Genomic DNA, 21,846 nt, shown 5'->3' on the forward strand with positions numbered 1-21,846 from the left:
ACCAGAATAAACAAAAATATCCTCGATTCTTGAGAAGCCAAACATCCTGGGAAAGATTTTCGATAATGTGGGCATTTAATATGTCTAGAAGCAACATGAAGGATTGTTTGAAGTGCAAGTTTACATGGTTGTTCTAATCATTTATAGTACTTCCATTAAGAACGGGTTTACGGCAACGCACTGTTGCCTCTTTTCTTCACTGTCTGTAAAATATAGGTCACTACGTGACGTCTGACGACTGCTTAACATAACACTGAGTATTTTCTTATGTTAATTCAGAACACCTAGAGCCTCATGACACTGCTAGGAGTGCTAATAATAGTGCTATCTGCCGATAGGTAATAATGAAGAAAATGTAAAAAAAAGATTTTGTGTAAAAAATGCTGGCATCAATTATTCGGATCTGTATTAATAACAAATAGAAAAAATAATCGAATTTGATGTAAGAGTAGGGTTAAAAATCTAAGAAATCTTTGGCATTTGTTATATTAATTGGTTTAATATTTCCAATGACCCAGAATTGGTTTTTTGTCATGTTGTAACAGAACTGGCAATAAATGTATGAAGAAATTGACCACAATTGTCTCATCTTTCAAGCCGATATCCTCAATTCATTTTGCCTACATTTTCGACAATTCAACGAAGCAAGATCTTTCATCTTTCCTTTAGTTTCAAGTATTCACGTAACGATTATTTTTCCCGCTAATCAAATAAACCCCTTGTTCTTGTGTGGCAACAAGCGATTTTATTGGACGGCAAAAAAAGAAAGGCCACGAATTTAGCCGAGTCCTTCTAATGGTCGATTTCGGGCGGTGGATTCGAATTGGACCAATAGAAGGGCTGCCTAAGCAGAGTGCTGTCGGCTTTCGACTTCGCATCCAAATTGGCGTGGGACCGCGTTTACGAAGCAAGCGTGCGTACAGTTGAGTTTGGAAGCATCGGAAGGTAAGAATTATTTTTATTTGTGATTGTAAAATTTGTCAGTGTATAATTAATCCCTCAGAGCTAATATTTCTTATCACTTATTAATGCCGTCAAAGATTTGTTACTGGTAATAAGCATTTTAGCGAGTAATATTAGCTCTCGAGTTTACCCGTATACCTTCCATATAAACGCTAGGCAAATGGCTGCCATAAGAAAAGCATTGGGTTGCTGATAGTGAAGTCGTTTAATTTTTTTATACTGTTTCGGAGTGTTCTATGACGTTCTGAATTTATATTTCGCTTTCTAATTTATCAGGTAATTTTTTTGTGTAATTTCATAGCGATGTTTCCTTAGCAAGCCGAGAAAATAATAGTTTTTGGTTCGGCTTTGTTCATATGGTCGGCTATACACGGCGTATATACGACTCCATTTGCACAGAACGGTCGCCTTGTGCTGTGCTTTCCTTATGGCATATACGGTACAGCATAGGGTATATCTCTTATGGAAAAATACATTACCTGGTTAGTTTTTCATTTAGTTTTTGATTTTTATCTCGTCTTCGGGATTAATGAGCTATTTTGCAAAATCACATAATTGATGACGTAGACAAAAATGACGCCTTTTACGATTTTTGGGCGTTTGGTGGAATAGTTCTGGAAGTTTTAATTTTGCCGCCAAATCCTCACGAATGTATTGTTTGTTTTTATGTTTATAGAAAACGGGGTACTTTTGCTATAATGATAATGCAGGGCGGATTGGGTTATTGGTTTTACGATTTATGGTCGGATTGATCTCCATATTGGGATCCCTAGAAGTAGGTCTCCATTTTGGTAACAATTTGGCGTCAGTAATTACATAGCGGACTTGATTGTTTTTTCCTTGGAAGTTTTTAATTCTTTTTTCAATTGATTGTTGTGTTTTACTTTTAATTTTAGGTAACAATCTGGTGATTTTCGGGTTCTTTTTTTCTTAATTCACTGACTTGGTTTTATTGTTAAGACTAAAGCTGGATTTATGTTTTCGATAACATAGGCTCCAAAACATAACCTCAAAATACACATCAAACATAAAACAAAAATAACAATATCAATTACTTTATTAGCATTTTGCAGCACAGCAAGTTAACATAAGGCATGACATCTGCCAATTTTGACATCAATTTTCAAATTAGAATTTATATAAAATTTTAACGTTATGACATGTTGCACAAATCATACATCCAGCTTAAGAAGGCATACAGATTTTGGGAAATGCGCAATCTTAACGTAATAAATTAATTTAATTTAATAGAATCCATTTTGATAATTTGCATTGCAAATTGCAAAAATTAGCATGGCAAATTTTCATCCCTTGCAATTGGCATGTCTTTGTTTTGGAGCAATCTCAAACAATGGTTGGGCGACGTGAAAGCTCAGAGTTGTCGAATTTTGAGTTTGGTTCATATAAACCCAACCCTCGCAATTTTGAGGTCCATAAGAAAGGTATTCCTTTCACAACAAAATCAATTTGACAAATTAATTTGTTATAGGGCTAATAGAGCATAAGGTCAAATGAGAATGGTTTTGGCCAGCATAGCTGCCTAACAATATTTATTATATTGTAAAAATTATCAAGACTTGAGAGTGGTACTACCTGGTATTAAAGCAATCTCTTTGCTTAAACAATACTCGTGTCACACATTTTTGTGATATATAAGGGTTGGGCTATATATTGATCCATGGACTGCTGGGCTTATATGAAGAGTTAAAAAAGACAAAAATACGAAATATTTGTATTTTTAATTAAATTTTTCTATGAAAATGTCAGATTCAAGGAAAAATTATTGGAAGTACAATATTATTGAATAATGTACTTTTGTTAATGACATCCTGCATCTGTCAAATGTCCCTAAACTGTCATTTTCATAAAGGACAAATTTGGTCAAATTACACTACTTTTGCAGAAAGAATATGATTAAAGTTTTAAAGTAATTCCTGTCTCTCGACATATGCTATAATGTTCCTTTTATAAGATGCATACTGAAGGTGTTGTGAAGTCATAAAATTTAGAAGCTGCAATTTGTTATTTTCAGAAATACAGGGTGTCCCAGGTTTTATGGTTAGAATTTTAGGAATAATTAAGAAAACATTGTGGGTTGCTCATATAAAGATGTTTTAATTTTCTTAATTTCAGTTTTACAAAGTGATAAAGCTTAGAATAAGAATTATTCTTTTAATTTTTTTATTTCCGGTTTCAGACTAAATTTGATGCATAAAATGCTCTCAAAAAATGTCACAAGAATAAGCAATATTTAGTGATCAGCTTCACAAGTGGCGGAATTCTGGATATTGAGTATTAATAATCTGATACAAAAAAGAAAAACGTATCGAAAAAAACATAGCAAGGAATATCATAATGAAAAGGAGTATTTAATTGTAGATTGAAAGTGTCCTTTATGGTTTTTTTTTGTATCTGTTACCAATTCACGATAAATTTGATTTTCTATTGTCCTGGAGATAATAATTTGGTTTGAGACGCTTTGAAAGAGAATAAATAAATTTTATGATTAGAACGACCTACGTTAAAACGCCCTTTTCTAACCATTCCTGAAGTTCTAATCATAACACCTGGGACATCTGTAATTCTTCCGATAATTTAGCCTCGGAAGAATTTTATACCATATCAAATCAATTTGCATCGTGAATCATTGTTGGAAGTAAGAATTAGGTGGATTCAGGCCTTCAAAGCGTCTCATGTTAGTATTTAATCTACCATTTACGCCACATAGAAGAATAGCATGAAAACTTACACACGATACGTCATCATTAATTCATTGAAAAAACCTCGCAGTAGTGGCGATGAATCGTAAGCTGAGGGCATTTATTAGGCCCTCATTTGCCATTTGCCACTTACCACCAAACATCTCAATTGGCAATAGGTAACAGATGCCTCTGACATTTTAACTCCTCTTCGGTTTTTTTTTTTTAATAATCACTCGAGTTAATAATGCGAATTCCACTTGAAGACATCTTAAGGGATTTCGGAAATGGTCTGGCTGTGTTGTTTCATCTCGTTGGTTGAGAAACTTGTCGGGATCAACTCAATTTAGATCATTACTACCGATAGGGCTTTTCATGTCACTATACATTTTTCCGTGACTGTCATATATTGCGTTATCACTGATTCGAAAATATTATCGCAGGGCCATCGATTTCTGTATTATTACTTTTATTTTCTACATGTGGTGCGGGTACTGCTAAAGAAATAAGCTTATTTACTACTACTACATGCTGGTGTCAGTGGCAACGAGCCTAAACAAACATCAGTTGGGCGGCAATTTTGGGGACGGCTTTGTGGTGGGATTTTGAGGTACTAAATCGCTTTAATTTTTCACAAGTTTGTGTTTTATTCGTAGAAAAAGAATCATCATACACAACTTAAACAAACTGTACTTCTACTCAAATTAAAAAAAAAAGGGGGGGGAATTAGTCCCATTTTGCGCTTACTGCACTCGCTTGCGGCATGTGCGCAAACAGCGAATTTATATTTTTATTACTATATCATTTTGTGCTTGTTATGCGGGGCGTTTCCTAAACGTACGGCGCAAATTTAAAGGGATATTCCTTGGGTCAAAATAAGAAAAGAGTTCTTATAAACATCTTCATGTCCGGAATCGCTTTGTTTCCGAAATGCAGGGTTTTGATATTTAGGGAAAAATTCGGTTTTTAACTACTTAAATAATTTTACTAAATGTTTCTGCCGATTTAACGAACATTCACTCCGTTTCAAAAACATTAATGTGAGGTGTTTTCAAACATGTCAGACTTCATCCAGAAATTTCAGGAGGGTGTCCACAGGGCGGGTCTTTCAAGTTATTTCTCTCAGGACTCGCAGACCTTCAGGCACTTACAGCCCTGGGCCAGTATTCCAAAAATCAATAATTATTCCAGATCGCTATGCTGGATAACAATCCAGAAAGCATCTTCTTGCTTCTACGTAATCATTTGTAATTATTAGCTCTTTGAACTGTTCATCATAGTTAAGTGGCATATCAAGCTTTTCTTCAATTGAATGAAATCCATTTTAAGTATCGTTACGACGAATAAGCGCGCACGCATGGCACTCCTACAAACAAAAAGCGGAACTTGGGCAGAAAAATGTGTATTTTTGACCATATTTCTTCGTTAGGAGGATTTTTCTAAGCCTCGAGCATATGTGCAATATACATTTAGTTACCCTGCAGCTAATATCAGATTGTCATGCGGATAGGTGCAGTTTTGCTGACTACATTAGACCACTTTTTCTAGTAGTGTTGTAAGTGGGGAACTTCCGAACTTCGGCAAAAACTGGAGACAATGCTCCCCCGATTATTTCCGTTATACAGGCAGTAGCCAGCGAAAAACAATCGGAAATATTAGATCAGGTCGATGTACAGGGTGTTTCAGAATTCAAGTGGACGAGAACGGACTAGACTCCTGAGAAAAGTGTCGGGGAAAAAATTCAATGAACGCGGGCCGAAAAGTGATAGAATTGTGGTTGTAATGTGTTAAAAGTATCAGATTTGTTCTCGCCAAGGCCCTTACAGCCTTCAGAGAGGTTTACTCTCACTTCGCACATTAGTTTTTAGTTACAATTTATTCATTAATTACATGTTATGCTAGATGCTGTAAGAGTCTTTTGCATAATGAATCATCAGGGACTTCACTATGTGACATGTTACGGTACGGTTCTTTACGGACGAGGCGAGGCGGCAGGAGTCTAGTCTGCAACATACCAACGGGTACGGGTACTACAACGTGTATTATAAATGATTTTTTTTATAACGCAAGTCACAATTCGTATAATAATAAAAGGTCGAAAACAAACACAGTTTCTTAGAAATACGGCGAACCCAATATTTATCTATCTGAATTTGTCAACAATCTAAATCTGTGTCGAACGCATTTGTTATTTATTTTATAAACACTTGACTTATTCGTATAATCTCGTGAACATCGCAATGTTTCAAATTATCTTTAAGCTTCCTACAGACCTGAACATTTCACCGTAAAGGAACCGAACGCCGAATAAATCACTGAATTTGAACACACCCGTAGGAATCGTAAACCTGCTTGCACACATGCACATCGCCGTGTGCCTCATCCAAATTAGCGTTTTGAGAAGTGGTTGGTTGAGGTCCACATTCACTGCGAAGGGCTAACCATCGTCGACCTCCAAAGAGCGAATTTGAATTCGTTCGATGAATACTATTAATCGACTAATCTTAGATCCGATAGTATCAAAAGATGCGCCGGTCGTGGTTGACGAACGAATTTTAGCTTCGAAGTCTGTCATTGCGCATGAGGTGCGAATTTATGTGCAACTACGCTCGTTTTTGCATTGGGATTGCACGCAGGTCGAGCTGAGCAGGCTGATAGATTACAGATCTGGATAAGGAAGGAAATTTTGAGCGATCAGCGAATTGACAAAATGGCGATGTTTCGTATCGGGGTTTCTTTTAAAAAATCAAATTCAAAATGCCTACCGTAGGAACTCCGAACTTCATTGTTCGGAGTTCAGTAGTGGTTCAAACGCTCAGTACCAATGTGCGTTAATTATATGGATTTTTTAAGGTAGATCACATAGAGTACGGTTCTAGACGAGGAACCCGGCGTTTCCCTACATAAAAGTGCAGTCCTTGCTCTTTTCACGGGGCCGCGATTGAAATCTTAGGTTTATGGGATTCGATAAAAATGAAAATGTTTTCTCCATTAATTAGAATTCTCAAACATTGTTACGTTGGAAAAATGAAGAATTAGTTGCTTGTCGTTCCCGCATTTCTACGGCTCTGAGAGTTTTTTGGCCACCTAAAGGTATTTTTATTGGTAATGACGTATGCGTAAAAATATTTTAATATATGACTAGAAACAAGGCAGCCCCGCGGATTATTAACGAGCTGTTTAATTGAGCAACGCTCCCCCTGCTGGCTTTTCAGTGGCCTGGATTGAACGTGGCGTTCAGCGTTGCCATAAATTTCCCCCCGGTTTCTTGCCCCTTTTTCTTCTGCACTTGAGGAATATTAATTTTGCCTTCTTAAGTTCAAATTCCCATAAATTATTATAGGTCCTTTCAAAAAACGTAACGTAGATCTACATAATTGCAAATGAGTTTAAGTGCGGTCAAGGTCGCCGGTTCTGATCTTTTCGTTTTCTGTTGTTGAGCCAGCTCATTCTCTAGTTAACAAAAAAAAAGTTCGTTTTTTCGCTTCTGGTGAGCGCCTTGAAAATAGGTGAGAAGTTATCTGGTACAGCATAGAAATTTGACCCAAGGCGACAACGCCGCCCTTCCTGCAACCTTCTTATTGACCGTTGTTCGGGTTGGGAGGGGCCGCGGGGGGCCCATAACCGGCTCACAGAATCTCTTGCGCAGGCCACTTGAGTCGACATCACTGGGCCCCGTTCACGCGCGCTGTTGCCGCCATTCAGTCCCAACATTTTTGCCGCGTGCACCAGTTCGCCTTTCCGAAATATGTTCTGTGCTCTTGAACGCGGAAAAATTGCCCGTAAAAGTGAGCGGTTATTTAACGTTTTAACGCCGATAATTTAACGTAGTGCTTGGGCTACGCCACGTGGTTGTGTCTCGCTTATCTCTATTCTGTGTCATTCAGTGCCTTCCTCATGTTGTATAGTGATTGTGCGCGCTGAAAAGCCCTTTCGCCTGTTCTTTCGCCGTCCGCCATGTCGGATAACAGGGGCGCCTGGGAGGGTAATATGTGGTGGAACAACGCCGACCAGCAACAGCTGCTCCAGCAGATGCAGCACCAGCAAAATTTAGTAGAGACAGCCATTAGTTCTTCAAGTCAAACTCCTCAGAGTCAAATGTTTAGTTACAAATTAGCCAACTCCTTCGACTCTACGAACACCTCAAATTCCAATGCGGAATCTAATCAGTTCAACGCTAATTATACCCAACAACCACAGCCACAACAACAGCAGCAGCAGCAGCAGGGTCAGTGGTGGAATTTCCAGCAGGACATGCAAAACACCGGTTTGCAAGGGTTGCAAAATATGTCTGACCAACAGGAACATCATTTGGTAGGCATCGGTGATCAATTTTTTGTCTTCTTAATTTTTATCCCTACGAGTGGTCAGTCTTATGAGTACTAGGTTTAATAATGACCGTGGGGCCGCTGAAAACTTTTATAATCCTCCTACCTGTTTGCTGCCTGGGGCAACTCGGCGAACCACCGCGGATCTTGATCCCAACTGAATGGCCCCAGGCCACTTCTGAAATGATGTATCGCGACGATGCGGAAAAACAGTCAGACCCGCATTCGTTTCGGTTCTGCTTTTTAAATTCTGAAAATAACTAGTATAATAAAGTACACTGAGATTTTTGGGTAGCTTTTTTACTGCTTTTTTTGCCCAGGTTAAATTCTGCACAAAGTGAAAACACAAAACGTAATGTGAAGGAGAAAAAATGTATCCATGTTTACTAAAATTGCGATTCTTTCATTTCACATAGCAAAAAATTAGCTACTCCATGTGAAAGAGCACAAAATTTATTATCAAAGAGTACGCTTCGCTTTGAAATGGCAATTAAATTATAAGTATTTAATACGGCTTTTTCTTAGTCTCATCCTCCTCTTAGATGTAACTCTCTTGTAAGTTAACAATTAACTAAAATACCGGAGAAACCCCTCCGAACTACACAGTTTGTTGCAGTAAAGAAAACTATTTAGTATTTTCTTTGCAGTTACGAAACTGCTGTTTAATTGTATGGATGTTTAAAGCATTATTTTACAGCAGATCACAACCAAACAAAACAATAATAATAAAAATCAAAATAATATTACTTTATTTGATATTGCTATTACATAACCTGGTCAAAATCCCTCTCTTCTTCTGTATTCGAATCTACTTCGACTTCATACACGCACAATTTTTTTAGATTTCTTCGCATGCATTGACAAACTCGTATTTTCATTATAAATTCCTCTCTGGAGTCGATAAGTTGAGAATATACTTTAGATTTTAAGGAACCGCAAATAAAAATCGAGATGTGTTAGATCCACGCTGCCAGGAGGTCGTCTTATGGGACCTTCGCGCCAATCCACCTACCCGCACAATTTTCATTCAGTCGCATACGACTATGAGCTGGGCATTCATCCAATCGAAATCTTGCTCGCCGGTTTACTAATAGATATTTTGCAAACAAAGGTTAAACTTAAATTTTAAAATATTTAGAAAACTATGTGACCTCAGTGTATTTCGAACAAAACAGGGCTGAAATAAACAGTTTCCTGTCAATCCTAACCACACATTAACCGAATATCGGGTGATGGTAATGAAGATTGCGAGTTCCAAGTGAGTTATCGTGAGCCCAATGATTGAAGTTGCGTAAATTAAAAATTCCTGCCTTCAGACCTTTTGCGCCCAACCCTAATTACCACTAACAGACATTAACTTGGTTGCCTTCTAATAAATCTTGAACTTAGTGTTCATGAAAAGGGTGTTGACCATCTGAGGAGTGTGTTCTATATGTATAACGCCTTACGCATGCTATTGCTGCTTCTAAGATCGTCGGAAATTCTGACGGATAGTTTTCCTCAATGTTCACCATTCTAATGTATGTTAATATTACTAAGTGAATGGAGACTATCACATACTAAGGGAGGGTGCAGTATATGATAATATGCAGTGAATATAGTGCCAGCTATGTTTCTAGCTTAATTTATTACCATAGTTGAGATTGTGAAAAGTGGGTTTAAAGTAAAATGTGCATATATTAATGATATTTCTAAGATTTGAGAACTTATTAAATGTGCAATAAATAATAAATAAAATGACTCCAATTTTGTGATTATTGATAACAAAAAAATTTAAAGTTTCCCTTTCAATGAGTTAACCTTTCTTAGGCATCTTTAAAATACCCTACATCTCTAATCCATCGAAATTTGACCCTTTTTCTTATTTGAACCCAAGTTTTATTTATTATGTTAGTGTTGTATGGTGGTTTCTTGGTTGCCGATTAACGCACCAAACTGGCGGTTTGCACTTGAGAAAAAAAGACTTTTTGCAGAGATGTTCTTGACGAATACAGCAGAGTTTCACAAGGTTTTTTTAGGTCGAATATAAATAAAAATGTTTCAGAGTGGTTTGATATTTGACTCTCATACTAATAAACGTTTGTTGTTGCAGCAACAGGACACTCAATCGAGACAGGAAGAAGCTGAGAGGCAAGAAGTGAATCGACAGCACCAGGAGGCTGTACAGAGGCAGCAGCAGGAGGAATACAGGCAGGTGACATGATATTTTCTATTCGAACGTAAAATTGTAGGCATTCCTTTTATGGTAATGATTTTTTTGTGGGGTTTTCAACGTGTTTCCTTCGCGTTTCACAGCTGAACACTTATTAGAGACTTAAGCACATGTCGAATTCGGTTTAAAATTCCGCTCATGAACCCTTTTTTAGACCTATAAAGTTTACGGTCTACCTAGATGAGCATTTTGCCAACGTACAAAATAAAATCCCGCCGAGTGTGTTCTGGGCGGGTTTGTGAAAATTAGGCAGGCCACGAAGGTACCTGGCTTTCGATCTAAGCTTCTCAACTTTATCTACGATCTAAAACGAAATCGATTCATTATTTGTCTAAATTCGTTATGAAATTCAGTTCGTAAAATTAGGTCAAATCGTTAATGTGAAAAGTAATTTGTTATAAAATTATACATCAGCTCGTGTTTGTCTATTTTGCAATGGGTAGTCGAAGGAAAGGAGATCCGGTTAATTAGAAGTAACTAGCAATAGCTAAAGGGTTTGAGCGACTAGAGATATTCATTGTATTAAAAATGTTGAATTTTACCATCAACTTCAATATTGACAGAATGAGTGACATATGTCACTCTTGACTGTTGACTGTTGACACGTAAACATTAAAATTAAATTAACAATTTACCAGATAACAACAATAACTATGCGGATAGGTAAAGTATTTTATCACTGTTTAAAATTGACCAGAAATGTTGAGGCAGATAAAATAGGTTTTCTTGACCTAACACTTTACAACCCTAGATTCCCTTAATATGCATTGAAAGTAAACGTGAGGGTGGCTAGCACACATTAAGATAATGTACTATGGGTTATTGTTGTTTTAGATAGTTTTATTGAGTGAGTGGTTCCTGGAGGTATTGCATAAATACGATACAAGTAAAACATCAGAAAAGTTAAAAATCGCTGGTGCTTGCTGAATGCATTAATAAAAAAATAGTTTCCGGGCTTCCGGTATTTGCATGTTGGGCCATCAGGGTGGCAACTCAACATTATCTAAATTGGTGCTGAAAATCTAAATCGGACTCGGGACTATGTTTTTAAACTTTCTAAAACTATTTTTGAATACTTAATGTTCAAAGTACCTGTGTACTTCGCCATTTGCATTTGGTTGGCAGTAAAGTATTGGAAACAGATTTGCCTTTTTAAAGATCTGTTTCGCAACGACCGTAAGTAACGTTAAAGCTATATTACGGCTGGCTTGGTTTTACTCTTTTGAAGGACGCCTCCCCAAATGAGAAAGTGGCAACGACATGCTTGACGAATTCGACTGGATCCTTATAACCAACGAGGACGTCCCACGCCACTGAATAAGCAATCCCAGAAAAGAAGTCATTAAACTCATCTGTAAATATATATCCTTAAGAATATTCACAAACATTGATAGTATCATCATCATCATTCTGTCTGATGACATTGAAAATACTATGAAACGTACTCAAACCTGCCCTTTTCTGATGGTCGACAAACCTTACTAGCCTAAACAGTAGCACTGTGTACCCCCGCATCTCTACACTTTAAAATCTGATACATTGATCTGTCTGATACATGATTGGACCCCCCATATTGAGACGCATACATGGAACATACCTCCACGTCATTACCCACAAAAGATTAATCTGACTGGCATCTACGAAGGTTTTTCATGCATGCATCCGTGGTTTTTAATCAAACAAGAACTTCAGGAAACACTGCACAGATATCATTTTAAAATAGAATGTTCTAATGAACCACGCTCCTTTGCAGAATTGTTGCGATGGGAGCGTTCAAGTTTTATTGATTCACCACTGGTTCAAAAATGATTTTTATTTTCGAAGATACCATTGGCGCACCATGGTTTTCTTCACGCATTTAATTAGATGTTCGTACGCGCGCTACTACTGTAGGTAACTAAAAAAAAAATTTTAATTTGAAAATAGGCACCTATTTACAAAATTTCGTTTGGACGTCTTAAGAAGAATAATATGTAATAATTAGTCTCTCATCCCGTTGCTTGAAATTTACGTTGCATCATCTTGCAGGCAGCATCAAGAAGCTCTTCAGCAGCACCACCAAGCGATAGCGGAAGCTCAAGCTCGCCAATTTCAGTTGCAACAGCAGGCGCATCAGTTGCAACAACAACTTAATCTCCAAAACTACAACCAGGTAATTGATTATTCTTTTCCTTTTTTCCGGTGTGGTAGTGGCAAAATTTGAAAGTTCCGGTTTTGGATGTATTTTTTCTCTCGCTCGAAGAAGACGTTTTCATTAGTGCGCGAAGTTTGGGAAGCTTGATTTTGGGTCTAAGTTCCTGCGAGGTAGGCAAGTATAATGTTAGTTTATGCCAGAGATGATTTGGTAGTTGAAGTTGAGAGCGCATATACACGGAGTGACTCAAAACTACAGCTCAAAATCAAGCTTCTGTATTTCAATGTCAATCGTCTTGAGTCTTAAGTAGTTTTGAGCGACTCTGCACCATCTCGTTAAAGCTCTCGGCTCGAAAAATATCTCTGTCATATAACCGACACTGTACTAACCTGAACTTAGACCTTTTTTTTAGGTTCGATGACCGTCGCACCAGGCCGAATGCCAATCAGAGTCATATGATCACAGGCGAATATGTCCGGCAGCTCGATGAGTTCAAAGTTTCGAGGACCGGGTCGGCCACCTAAAAAGCCTGTTTCTTGCACCTGGTGCAACGAGGTCAAACTACCTCTAAAGTACGTTTTCCCGACCACAAACGGCAAGAAGGAATTCTGCTCGGAAACTTGCTTGGCAGAATTTAGGAAGGCCTACGTCAAAGGCAGTACCTGCATCCAGTGCAATAATGTGATACGAGGCAACAATCGGGAGTATTGCTCGACGTTCTGCATGAATAAACATCAAAAAAAGGAAGCCAGCAATAGATTAGGGGGCGTAGGCCCGTCTTCATCGATGGACAGTTCTCCGATAACATTCCAGACTTTCGATTGGGATGATTATCTGCAAGAAACGAATAGCGAGGCTGCGCCTTTGAGTTGTTTCAGACAGGGCTCCAGTCCTCCACTAAATGATTTTAAAGTGGGCATGAAGTTAGAGGCAATCGACCCTAGAAATGTCACGTCAACGTGCATAGGTACTGTGATTAGCACTTTAGGACCGAGACTGCGATTGAGACTCGATGGGAGCGATAATAAAAACGATTTTTGGCGTTTAGTGGATTCAAGCGAAATACACCCCATAGGCCATTGCGAGAAATCCGGAGGAATGCTGCAACCGCCTTTGGGATTCCGCATGAACGCCAGTTCTTGGCCCATGTTTCTATTGAAAACCCTAAATGGGGCTGAAATGGCCCCCTCCAAGGTATTCCAGAGGGAACTTCCGGGGCCAAAGTCAAACTTATTCCAAGTGGGGCAGAAATTAGAGGCTGTTGACAAGAAAAACCCCCATTTAATTTGCTGCGCAACCGTAGGGGCGATCAAAAAAGATCAAATTCATGTTACCTTCGACGGTTGGAAAGGAGCTTTTGATTATTGGTGCAGATATGATAGTCGGGACATTTTTCCTGTTGGCTGGTGCGCAAAATCCGGTCATCCTCTACAGCCACCAGGGCAAAAAAACAATACTGGAATCAGCAGGTTCAGTTTCAAGCCTGCTTTCGCCCCTTTTATACCCACAACCACAGTCAGTTCTTCGGTTTCTGATGTAGTGCAATCGGAGGCGGACACTTCAGCCTCCTCACTCCCAGCAACGTTTATATATTTTCACAGAAATTGCAACGGGGGTACATTGATAAACACGGCATTGTTACCAGTAAGTTTGGATGACGTTTCAATGTTGACATTGCAAAAGAAGTTCCTAGAGCAACTGCTAACAGCTTCCAGCCAACCTGACGTAGTCATGAGTAAACTTCAGACGCTAACGGGAGACGATATTGATATTAATTTCAAAGGAGACATTCAGACTTTACAATTACCGAAAGTGAATACTGTTTACGATTTAGAGAATATGCTGCAACAAGTGAGTCAGACATTGCAGTGCTGTCCGAATTTATGGGCTCTAGAAGAATCTTCAAAGGCTTGTTCCTCGTGTGAAATTAAGGAAACTCCCAGGGCTCCTGCAGTAAAACGGAAAGCTCCGGAACAAGAACCTGCCACCTCAACTACATTTGCTGGCTCTTCGAGTTCGTTAACCTCTCCTCCTGCTGCGAATATCAACTTGGGGAAAGTTCCCATTCAAGAATGGGGCATAGAGGAGGTTATTCAGTTCATAGAGGCCACAGACCCACATTTGGGGGTGCACGCGGAACTCTTTCGGAAGCATGAGATTGACGGCAAAGCCTTCTTGTTATTAAATTCGGATATGATGATGAAATACATGGGGCTCAAGTTGGGCCCCGCATTGAAAATTTGCAATTTGGTGTCACGGTTGAAGGGGCGGAGATTCGCAACGTAGAGAGTGAGAGAAAGAGAGAGTGAGAGAGTAAATTAGCTTTGTAATGTATAGAGTTTATCTCAGTGAATAAAGTATATTTCGGTTCATTTGGTTTGTTTTAAAATTTCCATTATTATTCCGTTTTGGAAAGTTGCACTGTATTTTATGGACAGACGTGTGACGGGCTGAAATCAATTACTTTTAGACAAATGCAAATTCTCTAATTATCAATAAGTCTCTCAAAGCGTTCAAATTGATGAGATTTTTTGGCATTCTCGTGTATGTGCCAGGAATGATTTATGAGATTGGAATATGTGCTATTCAGGTTTCCTTTGTCAGTTCGTTAGTTAATGTAGTTACTGTGGATGGCACTACCTACCGTTCGTAAGAAAAGTATTTAGTTCGGGTCTTAGTCAAGAATACATACGCTATTGATGTTCATATGCATATGACGTATATGAGAATTTATTGTACAACTGCACTGCTACGTTTCCCAAACTGCACTTAGTTTTATGTGAGGTAATTCCATTTTCGAGAAGGTTACAGATATGGACAACGTACACATCCTCACAGATTGTATATGGAGATTCAAATACGAGTCACATCATTGGGATTTCGAAAAGGCTAAGAGATAAATAAACGAAGGCAAAAAGTTGTGCATTTTTCTGGTTCACAATGCCCTACTTCAAGGGCTAAAAAATGTGCTCCTTTGCCTTCGATGTACTAACCAACTCTATCTCTTGCCGTTTAATGAAATCGGAATGATGTAACCACAATTACAATAAAAAGCATATTATGAATAATATGCATTTTCCGTCGACAGAACATTGACAAGTGCTTGACATGCGCTCAGGGTGTCACTTCTTTTGATGTACGAGTTTTCAATTTCTGACTTCGGTTTAATCCACTTAGAGCAGAAAGGGTGACTTAAGCTGACACTAGAAATGGTAGCCAGCAAATTCGATTGGTTGAAAATCAGTTTCGGGAAGTCAATTAGATCCAGATCGTCGTGTCCGAAATAATTAGTTAACGAACAAGTCTATTAGCAGTTAGCTACACGAATTTTCCGTTTCACCGCGAAGACATGTATAACATTTCTGCCTCAAATTTAAAACTCACTACTCTTAAGTGGTATTTGCACTTCAGTCCAAAATTGAAAACTTCTATGTACAACTGACGGGCACCGATCACGTGTCAAGCATAAGTGTTGTAATTAGTCGGATGCAAGCTGATTTGCAACCAATCGTATTGGGGTCAATGCGATATCGCTCATTCTTCAAGGTGGCCCAACGTTGCCCCGTTCTTCAGTTAATCTGACATTTTGTGTATTGTGACGTAATCAATTGGACTTCAGCCGCGCACCGGGGACCATATTGATATGAGCTTCAACGGAGAATTTGATCAGACTTTAGTATTACTGAAAGTGGATAATACTGCTGAATTGATAAACTCCATAGAGCTAGTACTTCCCGGACCTGTGCAACTTACAAAAACCTTTGAAAGTTTTTCCTTTGTGCGAAGTTAAGCAACCCCCCAGAGCTCCTGCTATAAGCCGAACTGCAGTCACGGGACCTTCGAAGATGAATCTGGGGAGTTTCCGTTCAAGAACGGGGCATAGAGAATTTGGGCCTGCACGCAGGGCTCTTCAGGAAGTGCGAAATTGACGGCGAAGCCTTCTTATTGTTAAATTTGGATATGTTGACAAATGATGTGGGATTATGTGGGAACTGGAACCTACGTTGAAGGTTTGCGATTTGGTGTCAAAGTTAAAGCGTTGAAGTTCTACCACGTAGACAGTGAATTAGTTTTGTAATGCATAAAGTTTATCTCGGTGAAGAAAATTTACCTCGGTTCATATGGTTCGTTTTAAAATTTCCATTATTGGTCGGTTTTGGAAAGTTACACAGTATTTCGTTCAAAGAGAGACTTTGAAATTGCCTAATTTCTGTACCAATTCTTGACAAAATAGCGATATCTCTTTGAATAACTGACTGAGTTTTTTTTGTCCTGTAGAAAGAAATTCTCTAACGGATGATCTTCTTTTCTCCTTAAAGGTTTTACAGCACACTCAAATTTCTCAAACGAAAGGAAGAATGCCCAAGAAGGCCGACGCCAAGCCCAGGGGCCGCATGACGGCCTACGCGTTCTTCGTGCAGACGTGCCGCGAGGAGCACAAGAAGAAACATCCCGAGGAAAACGTCGTTTTCGCTGAATTTTCCAAGAAGTGCGCCGAAAGGTGGAAGGTAAGAAATTCATTTTGATAGCGAAATAAATGTTTTGACCTTAAAAAATTCGATTCTAAACGCTCTCAAGACCGCTCGGTATTCGAAGATGTATTCGGCAGAAGATTCGACACAGTCACCGCATAATGTATTTTTGGTCCTCGATTTGTGAACTTTCAGCAGAAATTTAAAGCAAAAAGAAGTGGAAAACTCTTTCGATATCTTTGTTATTTGTCATTTTGTATGGAGCTTTCCGCACCATTTAACTTGTGGACGATGCAAAAACTCTGTCTGTCAGCGAGAGACCATTAATTACGCGGGGAGAAAACCGAATGGCGTGTGTTCCTGTTGGTTTTTAATTTATTTTATATACGAGACAGGTTTTTGTACCTTTTTTGTGAGTGCTAATATGAGTAATACCTTGAACAACATTGAAAAGTTATAAACGAAATTTAAGGTCAAGTTTATGACTATATATAACATCAGAATGTGTGAAAGAATCGAAATGTTACTTATTAGTTGGCAGATAGGTAGTTAGGTAGAAAGATGTAGGGCTGTTAGGTAAGGAACATACAAAACGTATCGAATGATACAAGACAGTAGTAGATTTTCGAAAATTAAAACATGGGAATTTGAACTCCTGTTAGTCGATCGTAGGCTTGGTTCAATCTACTAGAAAACCGAAACGGTTCAAGAACTCTTCTAGCCAAACATATTGTTCAGTTCGAGTCGCAACGTGTCCGGAAGGATTTTTAAACCGTTCTGGGACGACATCAGCAAACTTTGTATTATAATTCAATTTAATTTCGTTATTGGGTTAAGCAATGGGCCGTAGAGAATTTGGCACTGTACATACTGTCACGCGTACAGACTGTCCCAAATAAAGTAAGAGCCAATATAGCGAACAAGTTTTCGGCAATAGTTTACTGCCTTTTTAAGAGCTACAAAGATGTAGTGGGTGAATTTCAAATGTTTCCATTCTTTTTTTCCGATATCGAAGGTTAAATTTGAATTTTGTCTAATAACCAGGTCGAACAATTATTAGCAAATTTAAATTCAAAAACGGTTCTCTGTATCTAAGAGGTAGTTCCCATAGGTCAAATATAGACTGGTCGTCGATAAGGAAGAAAAAACTACTGTTATTATGTATTGCATGTTTGTAGGAGCGTCTCACTTTTTTAATTAAAAACTAATTATAATTTAAAACTATAACGGAACTCAGGAATTTAAGTAAGTGTTTTCGCAGAGCAAATTTTTTATACTGCTTAACTGTTCAGTCGTGTCGCGTGTCCCTCACGACAGAACTTATTTGGCAGTTAGGAACTGGCGCGGTACTAAAAGTTCATCTATTCTGTGCTAACCTGAACAGACGACATTTTCAATATAATTTTTGTGTTTTACAGACCATGTCCGACAAGGAGAAGAAACGATTCCACGAAATGGCTGAGAAGGACAAGAAGCGCTACGACTCTGAAATGCAGAACTACACACCCCCTAAGGGCGAGAAGCAGAGGGGCAAGAAGCGAAAGCAGCCTAAGGATCCCAACGCGCCCAAGAGGTCCCTGTCTGCCTTCTTCTGGTTCAGCAATGACGAACGCTCCAAAGTGAAGGCTCAGAACCCCGAATACGGCGTAGGAGACATCGCTAAGGAGTTAGGTAGAAGGTGGGCTGACGCTGATCCCCAGTCTCGAAGCAAATATGAAGCTCTCGCCGATAAAGATAAAGCCAGATATGAGAAGGTCAGTTTGGGTTTTAGTTATAATACCATGCCAATGTGCGCTTTGAAGGTGCTGAGTAATTCTTACATTTTAAATAATATTTTTGATTTCAGGAAATGACAGCGTACAAAAAGAAGAACAATCCGGCCGCTCCAAAAGCCGAAGAGGAGCCGGAAGAGGAGGAGGAACTAGATGACGAAGATGACGATTAAACTCGCACCGTCTCGCTCTAATCGTTCGCCTTCTCATTCCCTCAGGTTTCGGCCGTCCGCCGAAGGTCGTGTCCGCGTGTTTGTTTTAATTTAATTTGCAGCACTTGTAGTCCGTTCGGCGGCGCGGCGCTCGGCGTCCGGTTCCACTTCTGTATATAGTTAATCCCGTAAATTTGTTCTTTAATGTAATTTTGTTTTTTACCCGTTCAGTGTGTACTTATAGCAGTCCCAATATTCGGGCCAGTTGACTAGCCGAAATTGGGAACTGTTATCGACTGATAGAGTGGTGGAAGACGCGTGCAGGAGCTCTTAAAAACGTTCAGATTGATGTATAGATGTTGTTTCTTTGCTCCATTCTAAATTATAGTGATTCGTAGATTTAATCTCTTATTATATAAAGGGTTTCAGCGACATGACTTCGCATTGTGTGGCTCACTGTAAGCAAACTTTAGTAGCTGGAATAAAGTTCTATTGGCCTTTATCGAAAAGATACTAAAGCTTGATTTTAGGCTGTTGTGGCAGGCACCACGCAATGAACCATACCATACTACCATTGTTTTTTTGTACAGTCTATTCGCACATGTCTGTCGAGAGTTTTGATCGCGAGCAAAACCATAGATTTCATCTCTTTAGTTCCGTTTCAACCTACGTTTTCCGACATACTCCCGAAAATTTCCTTTCGCGCGTCACAGTGTTTAGTTCATTGTTCGATATTTATTTAACCTTCCGGCGGTCGCACTCTTTACACTTTTTATTGTTTTATTTATTCTGTTTGTTGCACGTTACTGCCCTTTCAAGGTATTCCTTATTAGGTATCGGTCTTGTAATTAAAATTAGTTAGTATTACTTTTGATTTTCCTTTTCAATTTTTTATGCCTTTCATTTTGAGTTGTTTTAACAGTGTGTAACAAGGCGCGACACCGTAGGGTTAAAGCTTGCGTATTTAAGATTACCAATTTAGGTCACGGATGAAGTACAAAGTTTCGATTCACAGGAATAGGTAGGAGTTGGTAATTTTGGAAACGGAAGCCATTAGTATTTTTTAGATGTAATAAATTTTAGTACCACTTCCCCTAGCGCATAAGCAGAGCATATTTATTATTATTTCTCCATTGTTACATACATGATACGCAATAGGGAATAGTTGTAAAATTTCTAAACAAAAACCAAAGTGGAGGCATGCCGCCTCTATTTTTACATAATGTTGTACGTTAAATGGACAATATGTTACGAGAAGTGCATTGAAACGAGCATGTTCTTTGACCATTTATTAATTTCAGATTCACAGAAAACTGACTACAGAAAATCTTATCTGACCACTATTTTAACGAAATTCATAAGTTTTAGACTTTGTTTTTAGTTTCCATAAAATGGATTTGTAATGATGGCTCTGTTTTTATTTGTAGGCCAGATTGATAGGAAGCAATGTTTGTTTTTTTTTTATAACGTCTAGGGAGGAATAAAATTTTCAAAAAATAATGTCGTATAATTCAATATAAGGACAGATCTTTGTGGCAAATCTAAGTACCTCTTGGATAACTTCCAATTCTCCTCAAAAACAAGAATCCAGATGTTAGCACTGTTAAGCCAAATGGTTCTTTTTCTATCTAAAGAAAACTGTAATTGGGTGGCTGGCGCCATCTAGGTCTGAGCATGCACACTAAGCATTGTATAATTGAAGAAATCTGCTTAAAACCCCTACACTACAATTTTATGCAAATAAATTAAACATGGATGATTTCATTTTAAAAATATTTGATTTTCGGGTAGGTATATGGCGTATGCGTATAGGTACCAAATATTTTCCAAATCTAAGTTACTTGACTTCTTGGCCAAAAATTCTCATAATTGGAGTGCCAAATGTTTATCACTCGCTATTTGAATTTGTCTTTGGCCTTCGACAGGTCAGTGGCGTACATGACAATTTTGTGCTAAAAAAAACAAAAAAATAGGGTGAAAATTGAGTGCTCCGATTTTGACGAGATTTGGTTTCGCAGTAGCCCTACGGTACAGCATTGATATGCCGCGGTCAAAACTCGAATCGGACAACTTCGATTTTTTGGGTCAAAAATTTTCATGATGTATAGTCCATGGTATTTTTCGGACCAAAAAATCGAAGTTGTTTGATTCGAGATTTGACCGCGGCATTTCAATGCTGTACCGTAGGGCTACTGCGGAACCAAATCTCAATTAAATCGGAGCACTGAATTTTTGCTCAATTTTTTTTGGTCTGAATTATTATGTACGCCACTGACTTGTAGAAGACTAAAGGCAATTTCAACTAGGGAACGGTATGCATTTGGTGGTCCAAAATGGAATGTATTATCCTTATTTAATTTTACATATGTCATGAGGAAAGAACGTACGAAAATTTCAATGGCTTTAATTTCAAAACTAGATGTGTGAGTCTGTCGTTTCCAAAAGTAGTTAGAGCTCTACATTCCGCAGCAATTAAAACGAATATTCTTTGAATCATTTTTTTACTGAGCGAATCAGTTTACAAGGTGTTCTGTTAGGACGGGCCATAGTGTCCACTGAAACGTACAGTGTTGAAACTATAATGTTACAAACATGCCTGCTACGACTCCATATTGTTCAAGTGAATCATGGATAAGAGTTATTAGATTATGTGAAATGTGGTCCAGAAATTCAATTCGCAATGACTGAGACCGCGCCGACCTCTGAATTTTTTCCTTGGCCACGTTGTAGGATAAAGGATGTTTCTGGTGGCAAAGAAGGTGCTTTTAGCTGCTCTTGAAACTTGATTACAGAGCACTGTTTTCTTTGTTAAAAACTAAGCACCGCAGAAATGAGGCGCGACGCTTAATTAATTATTATTGAAACTTGAATCATAGGAAGTCTTACGCGAACAACTACAAGTTGAGAATGTTTAACGTAGAAGTAGCTAATAAAGTTGCAAAATGGAGTTAGACGTTTACTTCTTCAATTCGCATTATGAAACTTGACAAAATGGCGACTACAATTTTAAAAAGCAAACGCATTATGAGCGTGAACATTGCCACAAAACTCAAAAATGTGCCTCAACGTGTACCGTATGTCCTCTCGTGCTCGTTCCAAAATAAAAAAGATGGA

At 38.5% G+C, this 21,846-nt stretch overlaps 1 protein-coding gene across 3 annotated transcripts; it reads left to right on the forward strand.

The window, feature by feature from the left end:
• The first annotated feature begins 797 nt into the window (after positions 1-797).
• Positions 798-20,232, forward strand: LOC136408529 (polycomb protein Scm-like). 3 transcript variants are annotated; one of them, XM_066389565.1, is made up of 6 exons: positions 7,363-7,976; positions 10,083-10,184; positions 12,235-12,354; positions 16,656-16,844; positions 18,227-18,562; positions 18,655-20,232. In XM_066389565.1, the coding sequence occupies exons 1-6, from the start codon at positions 7,620-7,622 to the stop codon at positions 18,751-18,753; spliced, it is 1,203 nt and encodes a 400-aa protein (XP_066245662.1). In that variant the 5' UTR covers positions 7,363-7,619; the 3' UTR covers positions 18,754-20,232. The 3 variants fall into 3 exon arrangements, with proteins under 3 accessions (XP_066245661.1, XP_066245660.1, XP_066245662.1); XM_066389564.1 differs by lacking the exons at positions 7,363-7,976; positions 16,656-16,844; positions 18,227-18,562; positions 18,655-20,232 and adding exons at positions 798-945; positions 12,749-14,708 and having other exon boundaries at positions 12,231-12,354; XM_066389563.1 differs by lacking the exons at positions 7,363-7,976; positions 16,656-16,844; positions 18,227-18,562; positions 18,655-20,232 and adding exons at positions 798-945; positions 12,749-14,708.
• Positions 20,233-21,846: the final 1,614 nt, after the last annotated feature.

Source organism: Euwallacea similis, chromosome 4 (genome assembly GCF_039881205.1).
Source record: "Euwallacea similis isolate ESF13 chromosome 4, ESF131.1, whole genome shotgun sequence".
In the NCBI taxonomy this organism is placed as follows: Eukaryota; Metazoa; Arthropoda; class Insecta; order Coleoptera; family Curculionidae; genus Euwallacea; species Euwallacea similis.